Source organism: Molothrus aeneus, chromosome 3 (genome assembly GCF_037042795.1).
Source record: "Molothrus aeneus isolate 106 chromosome 3, BPBGC_Maene_1.0, whole genome shotgun sequence".
In the NCBI taxonomy this organism is placed as follows: Eukaryota; Metazoa; Chordata; class Aves; order Passeriformes; family Icteridae; genus Molothrus; species Molothrus aeneus.
The window spans coordinates 90,375,088-90,398,008 of NC_089648.1; the positions used below are offsets into that span (position 1 = coordinate 90,375,088).

Sequence of the window (22,921 nt, forward strand, 5' to 3'; positions counted from 1 at the left end):
CCTTTCCCTTCCTATTCTGTTTTCATACTGTTGACAGAAAAATGTGAGAGGGAACAATGCCAGTTCTCTTGTAATGTAATACTAAATCTCTTGTGTATTCTTAAAAGTTTTATGTGAAAGTCCCATTTAGAGTGAAGCAAGGGTCTAAAATAGTGTAACAAAACCACCGTAAAATATAATAAAACAATTTTTTTGCTTTTCTCGTATTGTTGATTTGTTTGCACCTGTTACAGTTTATACATGTAAAAAAAATTATGGTAAGAAAATAATGGAATACTTGGTACATACAAGCAAGGAAGTGATTTTTACCGTACCTTCATTTCTTCCTCCAGGCTATTGTGGTGACTGATGGTGAACGTATTCTTGGACTTGGAGATCTTGGCTGTTATGGAATGGGCATTCCTGTTGGTAAACTGGCACTTTATACAGCATGTGGAGGAGTAAAACCTTATCAGTGTCTACCAGTGATGTTGGATGTGGGAACAGATAATGAGGTAACTCCTTTTCTGAGGTGTAGTGAGGGGTTTTTGTTACAATACTGGCTTGATTCTGTGCAAACTAAAAAGTTGTAAGGAAAATGTCTCATCCTAATATACAGTGTAGATATACTCATCCTAATGTGCAGTGTGGACTGTTCTGTAATGTTTAAGTAATTAAGGACACTGTTGTCTCTAAAAATGTGCTTCATACACTGTACATGTTAAAATAGGGTGTAGGAAATTTGGTCTCAAGAAGAGGAGGATGATAGAGTTAAAAATATAATTCAAAGCAGCATTCTTTCTCCACTTCTGTCACAGAATTTCTCTACAGTGATTTTTGATGTGAACTTTGAATTCAGATTCAGAATAACTATTTCATTTTGGTGAAATGCTTGAGGCTGTAGTCTGATCTGTGCTGGCAAGGGGTGTCTATGTAATTCAGTTGTATGTTCCCTTTAGTTATAAAAAGCACTGTAAATTTTCCCCAAGTGAGGTTCTAGTGATTCAGGTAGGTGGACCTTACCCTCTTTAACTTAGCTTCCCATTTGTGTGAAATTCAGAGGTTTAAACTTGTTGAGAATTGACTCTCTTCTTTACAGTACTCTTGGGATTACTGGTTAATTACTTGGCCTTGATCTTCCCCTTTTTTTTTTTGTCTGAAAGAATATTGCAATACTTGAAGACTCTGAATGATGTCAAACTAAAAAGAAAACCACCTGCAATGTATTTACACTTTTGTAGACATAAAGATATTGTGTTATAAGTGATACATTGTTAAACTTCATGCATGATAAATGTATCAGAGATTTATGTGTATTATAGCTAAACAAAGCATTCCTGCACCAGTACATTTAGCTGGGGCTTCTGGATTGTTGGGTTGGGTGTGTGCATCTTCAGCTTTATACACACGCCCTCACCCCTGCCCCAGTGGGGTCATTTAGACTCTGCATGATGAAAGCATTACTGAACAAGAAATGTCTGCTCCCCTCTCTCTCTGTCCCACCAGAGCCCCCTTCTAAAAGCCGACAGGCTTTCTTGTGAGATGTATCTGAGCACTGTAGCAAGTAGCCATATCAATTCACATATAAGTCTCATTAGCTATAAAACATTTTAATTTTTGGTTTGAGCAGTTATTTTGGTTTTGAGCAGTTGGGCCAGTTTTGTAATCCATTCATGAATGTTTCTCGGCAGTTAATTGCATCAGCTACTTCTGTTACTTCAGTAGGTTTTTTATTTTGCTTTTATGCTGGTGTTTCATTGTAATTTTAAATTTTTTGTAGCATATTATTTGCTTGAAAGATATATACACACAGCAACAGCAAAATGGGCTTATTCATGTTAGTAGCCCAACTTTTATGTCACTGTTCTTGTGATTAGGCATTGAGGTCAATGTCTGTGAAGGAGTGGCACACAAAGTATTACAATGTGCATAAAATTTGTGTGACCTTAAGTTTGTTGATGCTCTGAAATACCTTCTGATCAGGAGGATGCCTTTTGTTTGTGTTTTTTTTCATTTTGGGATATGGCTTCTTATTAGGACCCATAGGGAATGAGACCTCTGAATTTGGCTCTTGGGTTGGGAACAGGTGTGACTTTGTTGCTGTACCTCTAAACTGATTACATGACATGGTCCTGATAGTATTCATTAATGGGAGCTTGGATATAGTTCTCAGGCTTCTTTATCAAAGTCAGGGATCCTATGGCACTATCTCTCTTAGTTTCTTCCCTCAACACCCTTTCTCTCACTCAGTGGCACACCCTGTTCCCTCCTTAACACTTATGTTCATGTAGCCAGTTGATGAGTCGCTATAGAGAACTGAAATGGCCAAAAAGCATCCACATTTTGCTGGCTAAGCTGATTATATTAGGCCAAGCTGGCATGGAATTGCATTGCAATTCCTTATCTTTAACGCTAAACCTCTTGAACAAATAAATGTATTTTTAGGCTGTGTTTTCTTAGTCTAGTCAGGATTTTCCATAGTAAGACACAATCGAAATCACTCTTGCAACTTTTGCATATATAAATAATAATTATGCTGAACATGTTTTTTTTTAAATGTGCAGATGTTTTCCATTTAGATTAGCTCCTTCTCCCATTCTGTGGGGGCCTCCCTTCTTCAAAGGAAGTTTTAAAAATGTGCTTTTGGCAACTATAATGTGGAGGTGCACAACCTGCAAATTCTCCAGAAAGATTAATTCTTACTCAAAAGCAGATTTCAAAAAACCCCAACTTCACAAGCTCTCATCCTATATTGTTTTGTTGTGTACAGAACTCAAACCACAAACTTTGAGGAGCAACTCACTCAATTTGAGATGGTTATTAAAGTCCTTGTTACTGTTAGTTTTAGCAGAGGTGTTTTTAGCTAGGATATTATCCTGTTACTCACAATATCAAGGAGAGAAAAAGAGAAGCAAGTAGAGCATTTTTATACAATTGTCTATATAATAAGCAAGAGAAATAGAAACTGCTTATTTATGGTTAAAAACTTGACCTAGTAGAAAGTCCCATGTGACCAAGCCAGTAAATGGTTCCATGTAGTCAGTGTGGGACTGAGTGTCCAAAAGAAGCAGTGTTGACTGCTGCCAAAAATAACAGGCCTGTTTTGTAAGGTATTGACAGAGCGAGTAATTACTGAGGAACATTTTTATTCAAAGGATTTAAAATATTATTTGGAGTACTGCTAGTTATTTACTACAAACCATGGCAATCTCACTAGAAGTTATGCCTTACCAGTAGCTGTGTATGTTTCAGGTGTGAGGATGATGCTTCTTAGGTGGGATTTCAATGCAATGAAAACACACTGAGGCATTAGTCTGAGTGCTGATGTGAAAGTGTTGGAAATCCTGAGGTGGTATGACCTCTGGATCCTGAGTGTTCATCTAATTTTGCAGAGATATATGTTAAATCACCTTGCAATGTTTAAAGAAATAGACTGTGGAAGAAAAATTAATAACTGTCACGATACACCCAGCTGCAATTTAGTGGAGACCTACCTGAAACACATGTTCAGCACTGGAAGAGGGATGGTTTAAGGAGGATGGAAAGAATCAAGCTGGACCAAAGGGAAACAGTTAAACATCAAAATTAGAGTGGTGATTGTTTTCTGCTTAAAAGATGTGAATAAACTCTCATGAAATAAACAATGTTGAGACAAGCCTTGTTGGCTAAAAATCAGTCTGGCTTACAGGGATGTGAATACTGGCACTTTAATAAAATCAACCGAACAGCAAAGCCTAGTAATAGAAACCAAGGTCAGAAACTATCCTTATAGGCAGTAAAAAAGCAAAAGACACTAAAGAAAAGTAACTTAATGAAAATAATTATGAATAGTAAGAATGAGGTTTTCTGGTTTTCCTGATGCTTTTCTTTAGTGATGGTACTTATGGAAGTATTAGATTGTCCCTATAAATATGGTAGATACTTCTTAAATGTAAATTTTACCTATCTTAGCAAAAAGTCCTATTTCCCATCTTATTAACAGCAAATGAATATGTTGAAAAAGCTTGAAAAGTTTGTCAAGTTCCTTAAATCAGAATGTCCAAATAATGCTTTGTCAGTTATTAAAAAAAAAATAAACGTGATAAAATTTTTCTCTGTACCATGCTGAGCTGGGTGTGGAGGAAGTACTAGTTTTTTTCTTTAGATGTATCTGGGATGAATTGAAAAAAATCAAAAAGATTAAAGGTAAGGCTCTTACTGAAAATGAAATGATCCTGGTCCAATGAGAGTTTACAGAATTTTGGTTGACTTATTTTTTTACCCTTGAAAGACATTTGAATTCTTACTTTTTCTTTTAAGAAATCAGACTAATGAAAAAGCAAAGCAGGCTTCCTGTGTTACTGGAGAAAATGCAATTTAAAATATGCATTTCTGTGAAAAATAATAAAACACTTGTGGGTCTAAGGTATCTCAGGATTTTTTTCAGCTCTGAAATGTTCAATATCTTTATCAGTGACTTGGAGGCAATATTTTATTGTTCAAGGGTCACAAAAAGACATGGTCTTGTTAAAGTACTATTTCCAGACAGGAGTAATGAAATCTAGCAAGACTGATGCCTTGTGTTACATAGAAGTCAAACCAATGGTGAAAGGGTTTATTTTGACCATAAAAATTTTAATCTAATACTGGATGCTTAGCAGAGGAATGAGAACTGTGTTTATTTGATACCTTAGAAAAGGGGCTTTGACAAGTTCATGGCTGCCAGACCAATTCTAAACTAATCAATGTGTAAATTCAATACTGGCAACGGCCAGTTGTGGGAGATTTGGAAAGATTGTGTGTTAGTTTTAAATTTAAACCATTTACCATAAATTTTAGATAGAAAGCATCCAGCTCTTTCAAACAGTACCTTTACATGACGTGGAAGAGCCAGGACAGCTCATATTGAAAGGACCTTTTACACAGTCACTTTCTAGCAGAAGACATTGTGGTGCTCTGAGCACCAGCACGGTGCCATGTGGATTGCTCAGGGATCTGAGGTCATTCCAGCTGCAGCTGCAATGGCTGTAAAGAAGCTGGACACAGAAATATTCTCTTGCCCTGTGTAGACACAGCTAAAAAGCTGATGGGTCACATATATGTACCCTTAATGTGCAGATGAATCGTGATGGCCAGTTTGCTTTTAAAAAAATGTGTATCTGAACTGTTGGTCTCTTCTCCAAAGTAATAAGGGATAGGATGAGAAAAAATGGCCTCAAGCTGCACCAGGTGGGTTTTAGATGGGATATTAGGAAGAATTTCTTCACAGAAAGGGTTGTTAAACATTGGAACAGACTGCTCAGGGAAATGGTAGAGTCCCCATCCCTGGAGGTATTTAAAAGCTATGTAGCTGTGGTGCTTAGAGGCATGGTTTAGTGCTGGACTTGGCAGTGCTGGGTTAACAGTTGGACTCACTGATCTTAAAGGTATTTTCCAACCTAAGTAATTCTATAATTCTATGATTTAAGCACTGAAAAGTGCACAAGAGGGAGAAATATGCAGGGCAGCTGCTAAGGCAGCTACTCCTTCCTCTGTGACAGTTCAGGGACTTGTGGGTTGCTATTTCAAGATGTCTCCTACATGCTTGCTTTGGAATATTTTTTTTCTCTTAACTTACTAAAATATTGAAGTACAGGAATGTGATGGTTCTCACAGTTGCCCTAAATAGGTCAATGAGTATGCCCAGGCTGGCAGTTCCAACTCCTCTGGAGGAATCATAGGCATCTGTGCTGGAATATGCAGTCCAGAAAAGCTGAGGTGCAAATTCAGGCTCAGCTTTTCAGCTTATCCTAGCTAGCTTTCTGTATTTCCCCATATTATTTCCAGTTGTTCTAAGAATTTTTAGTAGCCTTCCTCATATTCTTGAGGAGTACCTACATATAAATGTGCAAATGAAAGCTGATGAGAAAACAGAAACAAACCTGCTTTTATTATTCATATTTCAGACAAAATAGAAACCTGGACAGTAGAAAACTGATTATAGAGGAAACCTGCAATTTCATACCTTATCAAATCAAAAATATAGATGTGTCAAGTAAATAAATTGTGCAGAGCTGCAGGGATTTCTAAATAAAAGACGATAACAATTTGCATTCATATGTAGAGTAGTGCCACTTCTACACTTCTTTTTAAATGTAGTAAATATGTAATGGGAATGAGTATGCTCTCTTTATGAGATTAATCATTTTAAATTTAAATTTTTAAAATTTATTATTTTAAAAAGGTCCTGTTGCCTTCCCCTTGAATGATGATTGTTAGAACTGGAGACATTTCAGTGATAGTTTTACTGTAATATAGCAATAACATTTCCTGAATTCTATGAATAGAGGTTGGTCCTCTCTATATAAAAAGAGTCTATTTTTGTATCTGGTGCAATATGAGAATCTCATTTCTAAGTTATATTCTCCAGTGTGCTCCCTAGTAGTTTTGCATATTTCTGCAATACAAATGACACTATGTGTGATCAAAACAGGTTTCCAGATGTGCAGCTTTTCATTTAGGTATGTAGAAATGTTACTGACCAAATTAACCTGGGTGATGGAGAGAGGCTTTTTTTACACGCTCCCAAAATAATCAGGCCAAGGAAAGTGCTCAGAGGTAATGCTGTGGCTCAGTTGTGCTGAGTTCCAAGCATTAATTAATTAATTACTAATAGTTAATTAACTAACTATTTATTAAGTAAATATTTTGTGTATTTTTTTATTTTTTGGTTGCTGCCTGTCTGTGCCAGTCTGGTAGGAGATAATTGCATTTCCCTTTAACAGTTAAGTTTTTTTTTTTTTACAAATGGATTTTTTCCCAGTAGATCTTGCTGCTGTACTGCCTTCTCTGGTAGTATACAGTCAGCACTTGAGGAAGGGAGAAAATAGATGACCATTCCTTTCTCTCCCCCTTTCTGAACTTTGAGTTGGCAAGAAAACAATGTGATCGGATGCTAATTTCTCTAGAGTCAGTGTCATGAGTAATTTTTTCCATTCTCCAGTTTTAGGAAGTATTGAAAAGTAATATGATATCTGAATTTGAAGTCCTGTCTAGCCCATTGTGAAAGAGAAAAACTGCTTTATTTTGTCAGAATTGGTAGTCTCCTTTTAAATCTATTCAGTTATTTGACATGGACTGAATTTGTGTTAGAAGAGGGAATGGACACTGATTTTTGTAGATGTGTGCTCTAAAATTGAGGGGTTTAGTGTTATCTTCCCAGTATGTTTCAAAAGATCCACGTCTAAAATAAATATGGCATCATCAATCTCTCCTATACATGCTTTATTTAAGTAACATGAACACCTGGAACTGTGCCAGCATCCATACTACACTTGCAGATTTAAAAAATGCTCTGGAGAAGGGATGGCACTTACATCCAGGCCCACCATTTTCCCTCGGTGCAGGGACTGGTGGGTAACATATTAGAGTGGATCATGAGTATCTGACAGCTGATGTTCTTCTGTAATTTTTGAGTTTTCCTTTTCTTGCTCTTTAATGCTCTTATTGAATAGCTACAATATGTCTGCAATACAGTCACAACTTGAAAATTTCATATGTTATTTCTACTCAGTGTTTTAACTCAGATGGGTTGAGAATATGTAAGTGTAGTAATAAATCTAGATTTAGTAGTAATCTAGTTTTATGTGGTAATAAATCTAGATCCAAGATACTGAGATTTCCAGTGTGTTTCAGTCTTCTAAAGGCAACTCTTTGAGTTTGTCTTTTGTCCCTAGCCTTCTGCAATTTTTTAATTACTTCTTCTGTATCTTCTGTCTTACTGTGTATTTCCATGTCTATATTAAATCTTCAAGAAAATTGTGTGCAAATGTCTTCTGCTTCCTAGGAATGCATTCCACTAATGATATATTAAGGGAGCTGAAACACAAAACATTGCCTACCCCTTTCATGAAGTAATTGTGCCCAGAGGGGAACAGCATTTCCCACAGTATTTAGAGCTGTTAAAAGTTTTGACTTATTCTCAAATGTAGAAGATCATTTGCTATTCTTTACCATGGTGTTCCCAAGGGAGCATATTGCATCTCCTCTCTTGTTTTCATTTAGCTTCTTTTCTCATATTTTGTTAGGCACACATCAACAGCTGTGAGTACCAGTGCTTTTACCAATAAAACTCAAATATAAATGGGCCTGGATTTTAAACATTTATTCTCTTTAAATATTTTTCTTTGTTTCAGAATATGTACACTATCAGCATTTTCTTTAATGTTGCAGTCACTTGTAATGGTCTTTGTTCTTTACTATTGCAGTAGAAAGGCATTCTGTGTTTACATTACTACTGTTATGGTTCTCATCTTCTTTTACCCTAACAGAGGGTGAAAAATACCTTGATCCTCATTTCCTGTCAGTAGCAAAAGTACTTACAATCCTTTCTAAATACATTAAAAAAAAAGAGGAAATATTTATTTTTTCACCCGGGACTTACTGTTGTTATTATACAGCAAAATGTTAGTGCATTTTAAAGAATTCATCCACTTGTTCCTTGTTCCAGTATAATTAAATTAAAGGAGACTTTCAAGTACGTATGATCTTTTTAAGATGCATGTTGTATAAGATAATATATTATTGCATATTTCAGTGCCAGATTACATCCACGATCATTCTAAATTGCCTTTCCTAAAGTTCTCTTATGCTTTCATAAAATACTAAAGATGTATTTGCAGTCTTCTTGTAACCATCCAGCGTTTCCATGTTGCCTATGTACTAAACCCAAATCTAGACTTTTCTGGTATACCCACTTAGGTAGCAATGTTTCTGCCTCTTTCTTTCCCATACTTAGGGTTAACTGGAATGGACAGTTATAATCTTGTGTTTGAATTATTAGTCTTGAGAGTCTGGAGCCAAACAAGGTAAGCTCAGAAAGACTTAAAAAGAGATGTGGAGCTTGTCATCTTAACTTAAGCTAATCCTCCTGAGCTAATTTTGTAAGGGGAACAGGTGCTGCTTCTTGTAGAGGAGCTGTCTCAAATGGGTCTGATAAATTGTATTTTAAAATGGTTTTTAATATTTTTTTACTTGTTGACTATATAAAGAGCCTAGACTAGTTTAGATGTGGAAGTATCCAGTATAGGTTCTTAAGTTAGTTAACATGAATTCATGCTCAGTTTGCACTCCACTTGCTTCTCTCTGCATCTGATTCGTGGTTACTGTGTGACTCAGGGGACTTGTACAGAGACTGAAACTTGGTTTTGAACTTGTGTCAACCTCTTACTAAAGAAACTCTTATCTTTGAGAAGTGTCATTCTATGCTCTATGAGAAATGCCATTCCACTGCTTAGTGCGTGAGAAGACCTCAGCAATTGTCTGCTACTTTTGATCTATTTTTATCCTTTAAATATTGTCCTTTTGGCTAGGAATATATGGTATTCTTTTTCTGTGACTGTTAATTTATTATTGTGACATTTGCTATTTGTGATTATTTTGTGAAATGTTCTATTTCGTTAGACCACAAAAAATGTGACAAAACTAGGTGGTGCCTCACATTTTCATGTTTACCAAACAATGTGTTGGCAATGATTTTTAAGACCTGGGAAGCTGAAGAGAGGAGGGTTTTAGAAGAAAGAATATAGGTGGTGACACAGGATTTAAGTCACAGTTTCAGCTGACACTAGAGCGAATGAGCTGTGTACTTTGGTTACAGGCAGTTCTGTCAGTCCATTTAATTTCTTCTTACTTCACTTTCCAGAGCAAGGGGATCTATGAAAGAGGGCAGAAATGCATATCTGGAAATGCTTATTTTGGATAACATGCATGAATATCCATAGACTAAATTGATGGCAGACTTTGTTTGAAGATACATTGGACCTTTCCAATTCTTTATGCTCAGAAGACAGCAACAGATAGTGTTTGTTTTCATTGGCTTTCACAGTAACTGCTGTCAGCCTCTTCAGCAATTTCACAGGCAGTGGGGGAGACAAGAGAAGGAATGGGCATAAATATAGCTATTATCACGAAAGGTGGGAAAATATGCATTATTTATGGCTCCACATAAGACAGCCTAGCATCTGGGACAAAGCTTGTCACGCTTGAATTGTAAGGTGCTCTTACAAATGTTGGCCTTGCACTAGCAAGTGTACTTTGTGCGCAGAATGACTTTTTATTTTTTTTGACTAGTGGTATGACAGATATATAATTGAGAAGCCAGCACCAAAATAATATCAACGTATTTTTTCAGTTCAGGGGACACTGTTGATGTGACTTGTTGGTTTAGGAAGAGGTCCAACATGTTTGGCTCCAAGAAAGAAAATGTCTGAATGTCGTCACAGGAGACAGGGATGTCAGGGTCAAAGGAAAGACCATGTGGAAATAGCTTATGAAAGTAAATGAAATAAATAGATGTAAGTTTAATAAAACTGAGGAGAGGTCAAAACAAGTGGTGGAGATTTATAGTTACATGTGAATGAAAAAAACCAACAAAATATCGTTACTGTTGATGTAGAAATTAGATATACTGGTAACCTAGAACAAGATTTTCAGTTCTGTAAATGGTATCTGTTGATATGTTAAAAGTCTGTTCAGTCTGATGTACTTGAGACACTCTGCTGTCATAATGTGCAAGCTGATACAATATTAAGAAAATCCTCTTTATTAGTATAATATTAACTATGAGTGAAAAAGGTCTTTGAAGGTTTTTTAAGGCTTATGTAATCTTTGTAATTTTTCTGATGAAGGAAAATTATTAAGATGGCATTCTTCTGAATACTGCTAATTAATAACAAGCCTTTGATGGTGTCATCTTCAAAACAGTAAGTCTTTACTCTTTGCTGTTTCACTTTGTTGGTGGTTTGTTTTTTGATTTTGGGTTTGTTTGGGGTTTTTTTTTCTGTATTTTTGTCTGGTTTTGAAAGGATGAGTCCTTATAATTGGCTATTCCAGCTACGTATCCTAAACAAAATTTGTCAGTGTAAGTGCATGAACATAAAGGGAATGATGTGTGCTTCTTGCTTTGCAAAAATGGTATAGAACAGTTAAATGTTTTAAAAGTGTTTGACCCACCCCAAGCAGCTGTATTTTATCACTCTCTTGATTAAGCTAAAAAATGTAATGTATTGAGATAGCTACACTACTGCTAACTACAGGAAAAAAGAAAGAGAAATATCTCCAACTTCTTTAAAGCATTTCACTGAGGCTAGAGTTGTCTTTTAGGGTACTATATAGGCTGCCATGAGTACTGCTTTGGGCTCTTCTTAAAGATTATTGTTTGGCCACCTTATGTGATTTATTATAAACACTTATAGCTGGACCTTCAAGTAGGTTTTAGCACATCATCCCTCATGTTTTTTTGAGAGCAAGAAACTTCTGAAAGTTTGGTTGCAGTAATCTATTTCTATAGCTTCCAGTTCCCATTATCCATCAGCTGTATTTCAAAGTGTAGGGTATTGTAAAATGTTTCTTGATGTGTGACAGGATATGTGGCTGAGATTTTAGCCATGTAGCAGCTAGGGTTCATGAAGAAGAAATTGTAGTCTTTAACTCTGTGATACCTGTGGGGGTCAGTTGTGTAAGGAGCTTAATGGTCCATCTGAGCCTTTTCTGTGATTCAGTAAAAGCTTTTATAGCAAGTAGATACCAGGAGTTTCAGGAGATTTCCTGTGAGATTTTTTCTGAAAATTATATTAATAAAATAGATGAGATTTCTCAGATTTTTCTGACTATTGTTTGTATGTTAAAATATTAGTGATTACATGCAGCACAATGTGCTGAAGTCCTAAATGATGTTGGATTCTTCAGGACTATTGTTTTCTCAATAGGCAAATGATTAAGTTTTTCAAGAAATGCCACTGGCATGCAGACAGCCATTTGTTTTCAGTTTTACTGTGTAAAAGAGTTATGCATGCTAAAATTGTGTCTGATGAGATGTTCCTCCAAAACCATGGTTCTGAGTGTCTTCCAAGTTCCAACTCGAATTACAGGCATTTATGGAATTGGCATTGTCCCTATCCCTCCAGACAGATGTTAACATCAGGAGAGGTCTCTGCATTATATTAAACATAATGCAGAGTATTTATCTTGCTGTTTTGCTTTGTTTTGTTTTCTTAAAATGCACAATGACTTACCCTCCTTGTTCTCCTTGCTAATTCTGCTAGATATGGTTCTAGGTTTGAAAAGACCTGTAAGATCACCGGGTCGCACTGTTAACCCAGCACTGCCAAGTCCACCACTAAACCATGTCCTGAAAATGCCACATGTACTTTTAAATACCTCCAGGAATGGGAACTCAACCCCTTTTCTGCTTCTCAGCTTGTTCTAATGCTTGAGAACCTGTTCTGTAAAGAACATGCACTTCATCCATGGTGACAGTACCCTGTTCATAGAAAGCATTCTGTTATTTTCAGATTGGCACAATTAGCACAGGAAATAAATCTTTCTATACTTTTCCCCAATATTTTTCCAAGATTAGAAGTTATTTCCCCTTCATCCTAGTAATCATGTACCTTAGTTATGAGGTGCTTGTGACAGCTGCTACTTGGTGCAGAAGTAAATGTAGATTTAAAAGAAGGACCTGATGAATCCCTATGGTGCTGATACCCAAGCATGGTACTAGGAGAACTCTGGTGCTTTAAAGATCAGTCTAACAAGGAATTTATTATGTTAGTTTTGAAGCTAGCTTTCTGTAACGGAAGATGGTGGCACAATTGTATGTTTAAAATTGAAAACCTTTTTAGGTTTTCATTTTCTAATATGAAAAACTATCAAGCTAACTTGCTAGCTTTGAAGGCAGTTTTTTCTTTTTTCAATTATAGTACCTTCATAAAAAACATATAATCCAATCCTCAGGAAAATGCCTTATTTTCTCCTTATGAACAGGGCATGACTCATGATGGCCATCCTCTTAAACATATATCTAATAGTTTTTAGAAGGTAAACTGGTTGAAAATAATCAATGTAAGCTGTTTGACCTAAAAAAAAAAGGTTCCAATGGCATTTAAATTTCAGGGAAACACCATTATTTTTTTGCTTTATCTGCTGGCTAACAAAGTTATGCTTGAGGTATGTTTCATTACTCAGCTCCCAGGTCTTTCCTGTTTGGAAACTGCCATAGAGATCAAGGTTCACAGAGCAGTTTTTGCCATATTGTCCAAGTAAATTTACTGCACTAATTTTTTTAATATCAATGGTAACTTACTGAAAAAGCTTTGTTATTGTTGTGTGAATCTCTTGTACGGTGTACTGGAAAGGTGAGCAGGTGGAGTGAAAGCTAAATTGCTTTGAAAAAGATATAATTAATCTGATGTCAGATGTATTATTGCTTTAAAAATTTTTAAATTTTAGTATGCAATGAAAAGTATGGCTGTATATGGTTAGCTTAGCTGTAGTGTGTATTACTTATAGTTTTTAGAGCCCACCAAGTAGAGAGGTTCAGGTATCATTGTGAATTCCAGTTTGTTTTGAAAGGAACTTCTTGAGCATATGCATCATTAATGGACCACTGGCTGTAAACAGCTGTATGTTTCAAGCTCAGAAATCTTGAATTACACCTAAAAATCATAAGAGAAAATTTCTATAAAAGTATAATTTCTATAAAATGTTTTATCATTCCCAGCATTTTGGAGTTCAGCTATGAGAGTGACTCAGGTGAATGTAGAGACTCACACTAGAAAGCAACACTCCTCTGCCACTGGGCCATCAACAGCCCTTGAGCTCTTCATCTATCACTTGGTTCCACAAACTGACTCGTGCACACAAGTGAGTCATGCCCCAAACACAAATGCATTGTCTGACTTGGAAGAGACAGCAGTCCCTTGAAAAACCTGAAAAATCAAATGCATGTTGCCCCTTGCTGCTGCAACTTTCTGTCTTTGGATTTTGCACTTGGTGCTCCCTTGCTAATGAGGGCTCACATGCGGTGTATCTAAGGTATGTTTGTAAATGTTACCCTCAGGGGGCTGGGTGCTCCTTCAGCTTTGCGTGCTCACTCTCGGGAATGTGTTTGACTTCCTGGAAGAGCCCTTGTGGTAGCCATGGCACGGGATGGGGGGAGGCAGGCAGATGGTGCCGTGCGAGGGGGCTGGAGGCTTGTGCCCCTGGGCACGCAGCCACGGTGTGCCCCCAGCCCTCGCACACTGGGGCCTTTATTCAGTGCCACAGACATGCGCCGGAAACATCCCACAGAATGTCCTTGGCGCAGCCTGGCTTTGTGCAGTCCTGCTTGGGGTGGGCTGTGGTAATTTCATAGCGTGTTACAAGATTCCTTCATGAGGCATTCTTTCCAGCCATTAGAGGGATTTTTATTTTGTTGTTAAAGTTTGCTGGAGCTGACAGTTTTTCAGCTGGGCAAGGCTGTCTGCATGCGTGGGAAATCACTGGAATATAAGCGACAAGGTTCAGTGAGCATAGAAGCTACAACTGGTAATTTCTCTTCAGCTTAGAAATGAGTAAACTCCCTGAGCAGAAGCAAGCACAGGTTGTAAAGGTCACATTGACACTTTAATAACTTTATGAAATTAAATAACAAGTTTGGCTTAATAAATGAAGCCTGTCTTTAAGGAGAAATAATTTCAAATGTCTAGTCTGGGTTTGCAAATCTGTAGTGTCATTATACATATATGAAAGAGAATATATTCTCTGTATTTTTTTACCACAACCTTAAATTCTTTTAAGCAGAATTTTTAAACACCATAACTACTTTTCTGTTACATCAGGATATTGCTTCACCAGAGTTTTAGTAAGTTTTAATATTTTGAACTGTCTCAAAAAATCATAATACTCTTTGCTAATAACTTTATTCCATAGAAGTCATTCCTTTCAAGCACTGCATTCAAGATTGATTACAAAGGAGCACTATGAATGTATTATCTTTTAAACACTTAACTATTGAAGGTCTAGAATTTTGTCTGACCAGACAAGGGACAATTTTCAGTGATGTTTTTAGGCTTACAGGTGGGAAAATAGTAATTATAGTATGGCCATATCTTTGTATCTAAAGAACTGGCAGCTGCTTGGTTTTGGTAAGGTGAGCACAGCTGGGATCAACTGTTAAAACTCATGTCTGGTGTATGGGGTTTTTTCTCCTTTTTTTTATAGCTAGAATGACCCATTTTACCAATTTACCATAGAATACCAATTTTTGGCATTCGATGTTGGGATCTTTTGTGACATCCTGTCCTATGGAGGAGCCCATGGAGGAAATGGAGGGACAAAGAGAGCTGCTGCTCTGTGTGCCAGTACCTGTTTTGGAGATGTCTACATAAAGTATTAGCTGAGATTCCCAAAGATGAGATCTCCTTCTTTTAGGGAGAAACAGAGTAAGGCTCCTTTTATTCTTGTGCAAGAAGCCCCTTGCTAACATTTGCAAATGTGTTGATAAAGGACTGGTCTGATAAAGGTTTAAATAGGAGGGGCCGTGATTTCTTAGTGAGTATGTCATATGGCTAGTGTAATTCAAAGAAAACAAAATCTCAGAAAAAATTTTAGATTCTTTGATTATGCAACTTATTTTTGCAAAGTATTCTACACCCTCAAACCCAATTACTAGCATTCAACTCATCCAAAGTTCACTTAGCATTTTGGAAATACAGAATTTGTTACACATATTAAGGTCATCATCCTGTATTTCAGGCTTCAAAACAAGCATATTCAAAGAAAAGAAAGGCCTTCTAGTCTACTATAAGTTGAAATCTTACACACTTTTTAATGCTGTGAAAAACACTTTGCAGCCATAAGCAGTTCTTGAAGGATAGAAAATTGTGATTCAGCATGTTAGTGCTTCCAAGCTGAAAGTTTAAATGAATGCAGATTGATTACTGGGTGATGAGTATTGATGGAAGCTTGAAGTTAAGTCCAAAACATTGGCATGTTCCTAACCAGCTAACTGTTTTTATTGGAAAAAGTTTCACATCAAGTGAAATTTCAATCTTGTGGAATAAAAATAGAAGTTTGGAATATGCAACTTTCCTGGAGAGCAGAAACCCTCCTTTGCTCACCAGCCCTTCCCCAACCTGTTAAAACTGAGACAAGAAAGTTACAGAAAGAATTTAGAATGTATTAATGTAAGAAAATTTTAAGACTTGAAAAAGCAGCAGCCTCCCCCTGGTGTTTTTGGTAACTGTGTGCCCTGTTAGATGAATCATGCTCTGAAATGTGTTTAATTTCTGGCATGTGGCATGTCTTTGTCCCAAAGCTTCAGATGTCCCATACAAATACAATTCTTTTAGCTCTGTGATTGTGACTCTAATGCAAATAATTTCCCACTGTAGAGCTGCTGGAGGGTTTTGGCATTTTAATGGCGTGGGGTTATGCTACTCTGAAGCATTACCATACACCAAACACTGTCTACACAGCACTGATTGGTTCTGAACTATGCCTGCTCCATCTTTGTCAGTGGAAGGGCTTCGGGTCTTGCAGATGTTCCCCTACAATTTTCCATGAAGCCGTTCACTGAAGTATGTATTTGTTCCAAAGAAACATCTCAGTGCCAAGTTTGGGAATAAATGACATTTCAGTGTGTTTGTGCTCAACTGATGAAATATTTAAGCGTGCAGTTTTCTGTTTCTCACTGTCTTGGCTTTTGTAGCTAAATTAGAGCCAGGTGCACAGCTCAGCCTTGCTTGAACTTTGATGGTTTGCTGATCTCTTTAAGTAAGATGGCATAAATGATTTTCTTAAAACCCCTGAAGGTCATTACAGTTTTAATGTGCTCGGGTGGTGCTTCAAAGAACTTGTTATTTTGCACAGCTAATTCTAAATAGATCTACCTGATATTTCCACTACCACTACCAGAACTTTAAAAAAACCCTTTATTCTTAGAAAACACTATTTCTGTTAAAGCTTGAATGTACCATATTGGTAAACCTAAATGTTTCAGAACTTTTTTTAGTCTTTGAATAAACATGTCTAAAAATAAGCTGGCATCAACTTTTTCAGTATCATGTGATATGTATAACAAACCAACTAACCTGGGAAAAGGAGAGTTATGTTTTGAGAGAGATTTGATTTCCAAAACAACAAACCAAAGTTTAAGCTTTGACAACAAGCTAGGTAACAAAAGAAACCCAAGTCATTGAGGAAAAGTACCTAATCATCATGTCAGTTTGACATACTCGATTGTATGATGGAACTTTTTTTTTTTTTGTAATCTGTTTTGAAAGCCATGAAATAGTTGGTAGCAAATGTTAATCTCTCAAGATGTGTGAACCCTCCAAAAAAAACAAGCACCACGGTCCTGGTTTGCATGGTGTTGACCTGAATAAGGGGATAATGTGCTTAAGCAGCTTTTTCATTCTTCAGCGGCCTTTGGAAAGGGAGCGGCTCCACAATGGTTTGCCACTCAGGGCGCAGACGTGACCACTGTTCTTTTCACTTGCTGAATGTTTCATTCTTTCGTGTCCGCCACGGGTTTCTTCATACGTTGTTCCAAACAGGACCATAAAGGAACTTTTTGGGGCTATTTCATGTCAAACTGTAACGTTTGTTAAGCAGAATGCACTGAGCTGTAAAGGAATTCTGAACTGTGAGTATATAGCAGGCCAAGCTTTTCATCAGAGATGTGTCCCTGAATTAATTGTCTCTGCTTGTGAGACTTCCCAGGCTAGAGGTTTATAAACACTCCAGAAACACTGTAATAATTCTTTTAAATATTTCACATTAAATTTCAGCATCAAAGATAGGTGAATGCTCACAGATATGAAAAATGCAGAAGTAGCAAAAGGAGTGTAGGAGCCTATGTATGTTTAAAGGCTGATTTAGCACTTTTTGAACAGAATAATGTGATGCCTGTTTCTCTTGAACTTTCACAGAATCACTGCCCATCTAAACTGCCTTCTTGAAGGAATTAGACTGGTTCAATCTGGCTGCAAAGTGTTTTAGAAACATGTCTTCAGAATTTAAAAAATAAAGGAACCAAAGATTTGGTTTTCACTTTGAGCATTGTTTTATAAAATGAGAAAACAGGCATTGCTTAATAAAAAGCTTGTGGAAGCTCTTCAAAAAGAGCAAATCAGTTTAGGAAGAAAATTAGGAGAGTTGGAAAGGGATTAAGTTATTTACTCTGAATTGGACAGTGGAACATGCGGTATCCATGCACAGGACATGGAATAGCAGAAGCCTACGGGCATGGAAAACTGCAGCAATGGGATTTTAGAGGTGAGATTGCTGCTTCTGTGTCCTACCATGATGTTCCTGACAGAGGCTTCTGAGCTTGGCTGTTCTTCTTTCCCACCTTGTGTGCTCAATCTGGTGAGAAGTGTTAGACAACTCATATGGGCTCTCCAAAATTGCCTGAAGATTTCCAGTTGTTAAAAAGTTAATTTGCACTTTGTGCAAATTCATCCTCCAGATACATAAATTTATCCTTGATTTTTCAAGTTTTCTTGAGATAATTTTTAATAACTAGAAAAACTTAAAATGGAAATGAAAAAAGAATTTCAGAAATAGTTCTTGACTATAAAGTTTGAAGTGATTATATCAAAACAAGAAGACTATACAAAAGGGAAAATTACATTGACAAATATTAGATCAAACTCTTGCCAGTTTTTCCTGCAGCATCTAGAGTAGGTACAGAATTATTACTTTGATTTTGCTGCTAGAATATTTAGCATAATGTGAATACACAGGCAAAATTATTTCTGAAAAAATGTGCTACTTAGACATGAATGCTACAGTGTGTTGGTGAAGGGAATAAATGAAATATTTACAGTGTAATAATGTCACCTTCACTTACAAAGTAATTTTAATTTTGAGCTTTGTGTTTCACTTCAAAAAGCTGAACTAACAACTTCTGAATGGCTGTAAGTAATGTATTAAAAATTGCTCTGAAATGGTGATTAATTTAGCAAGAAAATTCAGCTTTAATACCTGCTTGATTTTTTTAAAAGATTCTAATCTTATTTCTTGACATATTTGTGGAGGTGGGGAGAAATGTGAGGGAGATACAAACATCTCTGTCTATAGGTCTGTATCAGGAACTCCTGGGGAAGCAGAATGCCACCAAAGATTTTAAGTTCCATACTGATTCAAATCATTCTTTAACAAGGGCCTGTGACCCAGAGGATTTTTTTTTTCAGTTTTACAATTTAAAACAAAGCTGGGGTGGGAATTTAGGCCCTTCTCTAAAATTCAGAAATCAGATTTCTGATTCCCAGTCTGGGTCAGGAAGAGAAAACTTTCCAGACTTTTTGCTTAATTTTGCATTCTGAAGACTCTCACTTGGAAGACAAGTTGGTCTGTATTTTTCTTTACAATGTTTTTCTAGTTGAAGCTGATGTACAAAAAATTTCTGCCACCCTGTTGAGTTTACGAATTGTTTTTGGATGAAAAATGTTTTGCTAGCTTCTGAGTTATTCTGCAAGCTGTTTGGGCATGTGTGGGAGGATTGCACACTATAGACAATGGGGAAATTAGCTTATTTGTTTTCAGAGGCATGTGAGAAATAATAACAAAGAGTGTCTTTATACCTGAGTTCCTGGGAAAGCCAGTGGAAGTGTGACACTTGTTGTGGGGAAGTATAAATTTAGTAATTTGCAAGTTATAATTTGGAAATACATCAAACCTTCTAGTAGTGAAGACATGGAGTGATACAGCCTTAGTGTTTTTATGGAAGTATGGATCATATAGCTAAAGAAAGAAGTACAAGATCTAAGCATAGACAAATTCAGAAATCATATCCAACTGATGGAACATTGATAGCTGAAATTAAGAATTCTAGAATATAAACTGATAATCTAATAAGCTTGGAAGGAAAAGGGAATGGGTTGGTTATGTTTTGGCATATTAAATTTTAGAAAACTGCACATTTTCTGAATATCAGCTCATCAACACAGTTGAAATGATGCACTCTGGGAGAGATTTGTGAAACATTATGCTAAAATTAAGGAAAATGGCTTTTTTTAAAGGTCAGAGCACTTTCAGGATATAAAAGAAAAATAGAAAATTACTAAAACTTTAAAAGATACTTTTGAAACCTGACATTTCAGGGTAAACTTTACTTTTTTACTTGGAAACTATACACTTCCTTTGAGATTAGGGTATCCCTTTTCCTTGATACAAAAGGGTGTTTCTTTAATCTCTTTATGTTTCTTTGGTCTTAATGTAGGGGTGGATAAATTGATATGTTCTTCATATGCTTGGGTTAATCCTCAAACACTCTATTTTTGTCCCTTTCTTATTAACTAAGAGTGTAGTATTGTAACTTGCTCATGTAATATTTCAAACTTTTTTTTTCCAACAGGCATTGCTGAAAGATCCTTTGTATATTGGGCTGAGACACAAGAGAATTAGAGGTCAAGCCTACGATGATCTTCTTGATGAATTCATGGAAGCTGTGACTGAAAGGTAAGTGATATATCTGTGCTACTTATTGATGAATTCCACTGTGAACTTCATCTTGAGAGAAATAAAGGTCAGTAGCTTATGAAAAGACAACAGGGTTAGGTTAGGTTCCGGATAATTTTTATTTTGAGCATAGAATTTTTTGAGTTTATAACTGCCTTAGGTATTTACCTTCAATATTGCAGTTTCTTGACTTGTATGAGCAACAAAATTCATCTGGATATAACTAGTTTTTCAAACTTCATTTTCAAGATTTAGATTTTCAGTGTTTAATTTTAAACGTCATGGTATTGGTACCAAGTCTGATCTTTCACTGCTTTTCTTTTCATATACAGAAAGTAGTTAAATTTATTATTAGACTGTGATGCATAAAATAGTTCTCCTTGCATGTCAAATAACACATTTGCTCATAGTTTCCTTGTTTGTTAAAGTATTTTGAGTTCTAGCTCTGCATTCAATGTGTATATCTAAAATAGCTCAGTTGCCAGGATCCTTAGTGGAATGTGTTTTCTCCATCTGCCTCCCAAAGGTGAGGCTGAGCTGTGGAACCTGGAAATACTTTCCAGCTCCTCAGTCTTGCCTTGTGCCCCATCTGCATGAGAGACCTTATCTAGGTATACATAACTTCTTTCTGCCTTGGTTGCTGTGTAAAAGAAACTTGGCCAAAAAGTGGTATTAATTTCTGTGCCTGAAACCCATATTCTTTCATGTACTACCTACGCTTTTCCCCATCATCCCCACTGCCACTCCCTTGTTCATAATCTTCCTATGGAAGTTGCTGGTGTGACTGTCCTGTTGTATGTTTGCTACTCTGCTGAAAAACACTGCAGATAACATTGGTGAACCTTTCTAATAGAGTAACCTCCCTAAAAGAATGTTCAGAGCATTAGAAATTGCTCTGTGGTCTGTTTTTTGAGAATCTCTAACATAATGCATTCTCTAACTTGCCCTTTCTTTAAAATGAGCCACTGTTCTTGATACTAAAGGAAATAATCAGAGTCAAGCAGAAGATTATCTCAGTAATGTTTGAAGGTCTGGTTGACATGTGTTTGTTACTTAAACATCTTTAAAGCTCTGTAATTTTGAGCAATTTTGAGCAATTTGTGTTTGCTTGACCTTCTGAAAGATCATTTTGTTCTCAGCTAAATCTGTCATGGTCAGCAGTGGTTGAAGTTCGTGTTTGAAGTGCAGCACTTAAAAATTGTAATTCCAACTTTGCGTGGTTTACTTGTGAATTGTTTTGCCTGTAGTGTGACACCTACATTCATTATGATACCCATTTACTAAGTTGAAGGGAAAAGTGATGTAGTTAAATAAAAATTGAGTCCAATTGCTCAATAATTTTACATTTCCTTAAATCCAGATTTGTGTTTAAAGTGCTGCTGGCAGACTTAGCGCTTACAGCTGATTCTGGCACAGCAGGTCTGACTGTTAAACATGCAGGTCATGATTTCCTTTACAAACGTTGTGGTGATCTAGGTAATTGTATACTTTGGTTACATGATAGTTATTTTTTCCTTATGAAAGTTTCTATTATGTTTTTCCTCTTTTCACTTTTCTTAGCCTTCTGCTGTCTGTTTCACTGAGTATTTGCTTTGCTAATCTTAGATGCATGTTTGGTCTGTTAAATTTTATGTTAGTCATATTTATTGTTAGTTATTGCCATGGTGCTCCAAAAGAAGCTTTCTTATTTAGCACTGCCTAATCAGTTCTGGGAATGGGATAAATTCTGGTGAAATCTGCTGTCATGGTGTTTTCAGTACATCTCCAAGACATACATAATCATGAATAGTATAAAGCACAGGGCTGTCACGTATTTTTAATAAGTCTAAATTAAAGACAGGGTGATGACAGATATTTTCAAGTTGGAAAGCTATGTGAATTACCTCTTTTAGATCTTTTTCACCTTCATAATGCTCCAGAGAGGCCAAATGCTAAGAGAAGTGAGAGCCAGGTTTTAGCAGCATTGCCTGGGAGCAAGAAGGAGTGGGCAGCAGTACAGGGCGGTGCGCTCTGTACAGTTAGAATTAGGCCCTTTTTATTGGCTTCCAGGGAATTTTCCTAGATGTCATCTTGAATGATTGTTAAATTTTGAAAATATTAATTTTTTTTAAATTTATAAATTTTTATGCAGCATAATTTATAGTGTTGCGTGTTGAAATGTCACCTTTATACAATGAATGGCATAATAAAGAAAGTGCTTCATATAAAGGTATAGTTTCATCAACTGCAATACTTTCTTCTTCTCAGCTTCTGCTTATATTCACTCTAAAAAAAGTTCCACTTATGAAACAAAATTATTTATGAAAGAGTCAGGATTAAAAGAAAAGAAAACCCCAAACCAACAAACCCTAAACTTAAGCTAATCATTACTTAAAGATTTTGGTACAGTATCCAGTGTGCTATCATGGCAGAATGGAACTAGTACATTATGATTTTTCCCACATGAGGGAAGGCAGGAACATATGGAAAGTATCTGGATTTCTGGTGACAAAAATCCAGTGAACAGCTTTTATTTATTTACATATGTATACATTTATCTGTTTGTTTATTTATTTATTACCAGTGCCAGCAGCTACCCTCTCTGAGGGCAGGTACTATAATTTCTCTGGGCATTACCAGGTGGTTCTTGCTTTTGTGTCAGTGCAATAATTTAGAGGAACAAGAATATTCTAAGTGGAAGGAATATTTTATGACAGGA

The 22,921-nt window shown here is 36.3% G+C and overlaps 1 protein-coding gene across 2 annotated transcripts in view; it reads left to right on the forward strand.

Annotated features, from left to right (window-relative positions):
• Positions 1-22,921, forward strand: part of ME1 (malic enzyme 1) — a 154,241-nt gene that overhangs the window by 65,627 nt on the left and 65,693 nt on the right. For both annotated transcript variants that reach the window (XM_066547375.1, XM_066547376.1), the window contains exons 5-6: positions 333-494; positions 20,120-20,223. In XM_066547375.1, the coding sequence (XP_066403472.1) occupies positions 333-494; positions 20,120-20,223 (266 nt within the window). The remainder of the gene's footprint in view (positions 1-332; positions 495-20,119; positions 20,224-22,921) is intronic.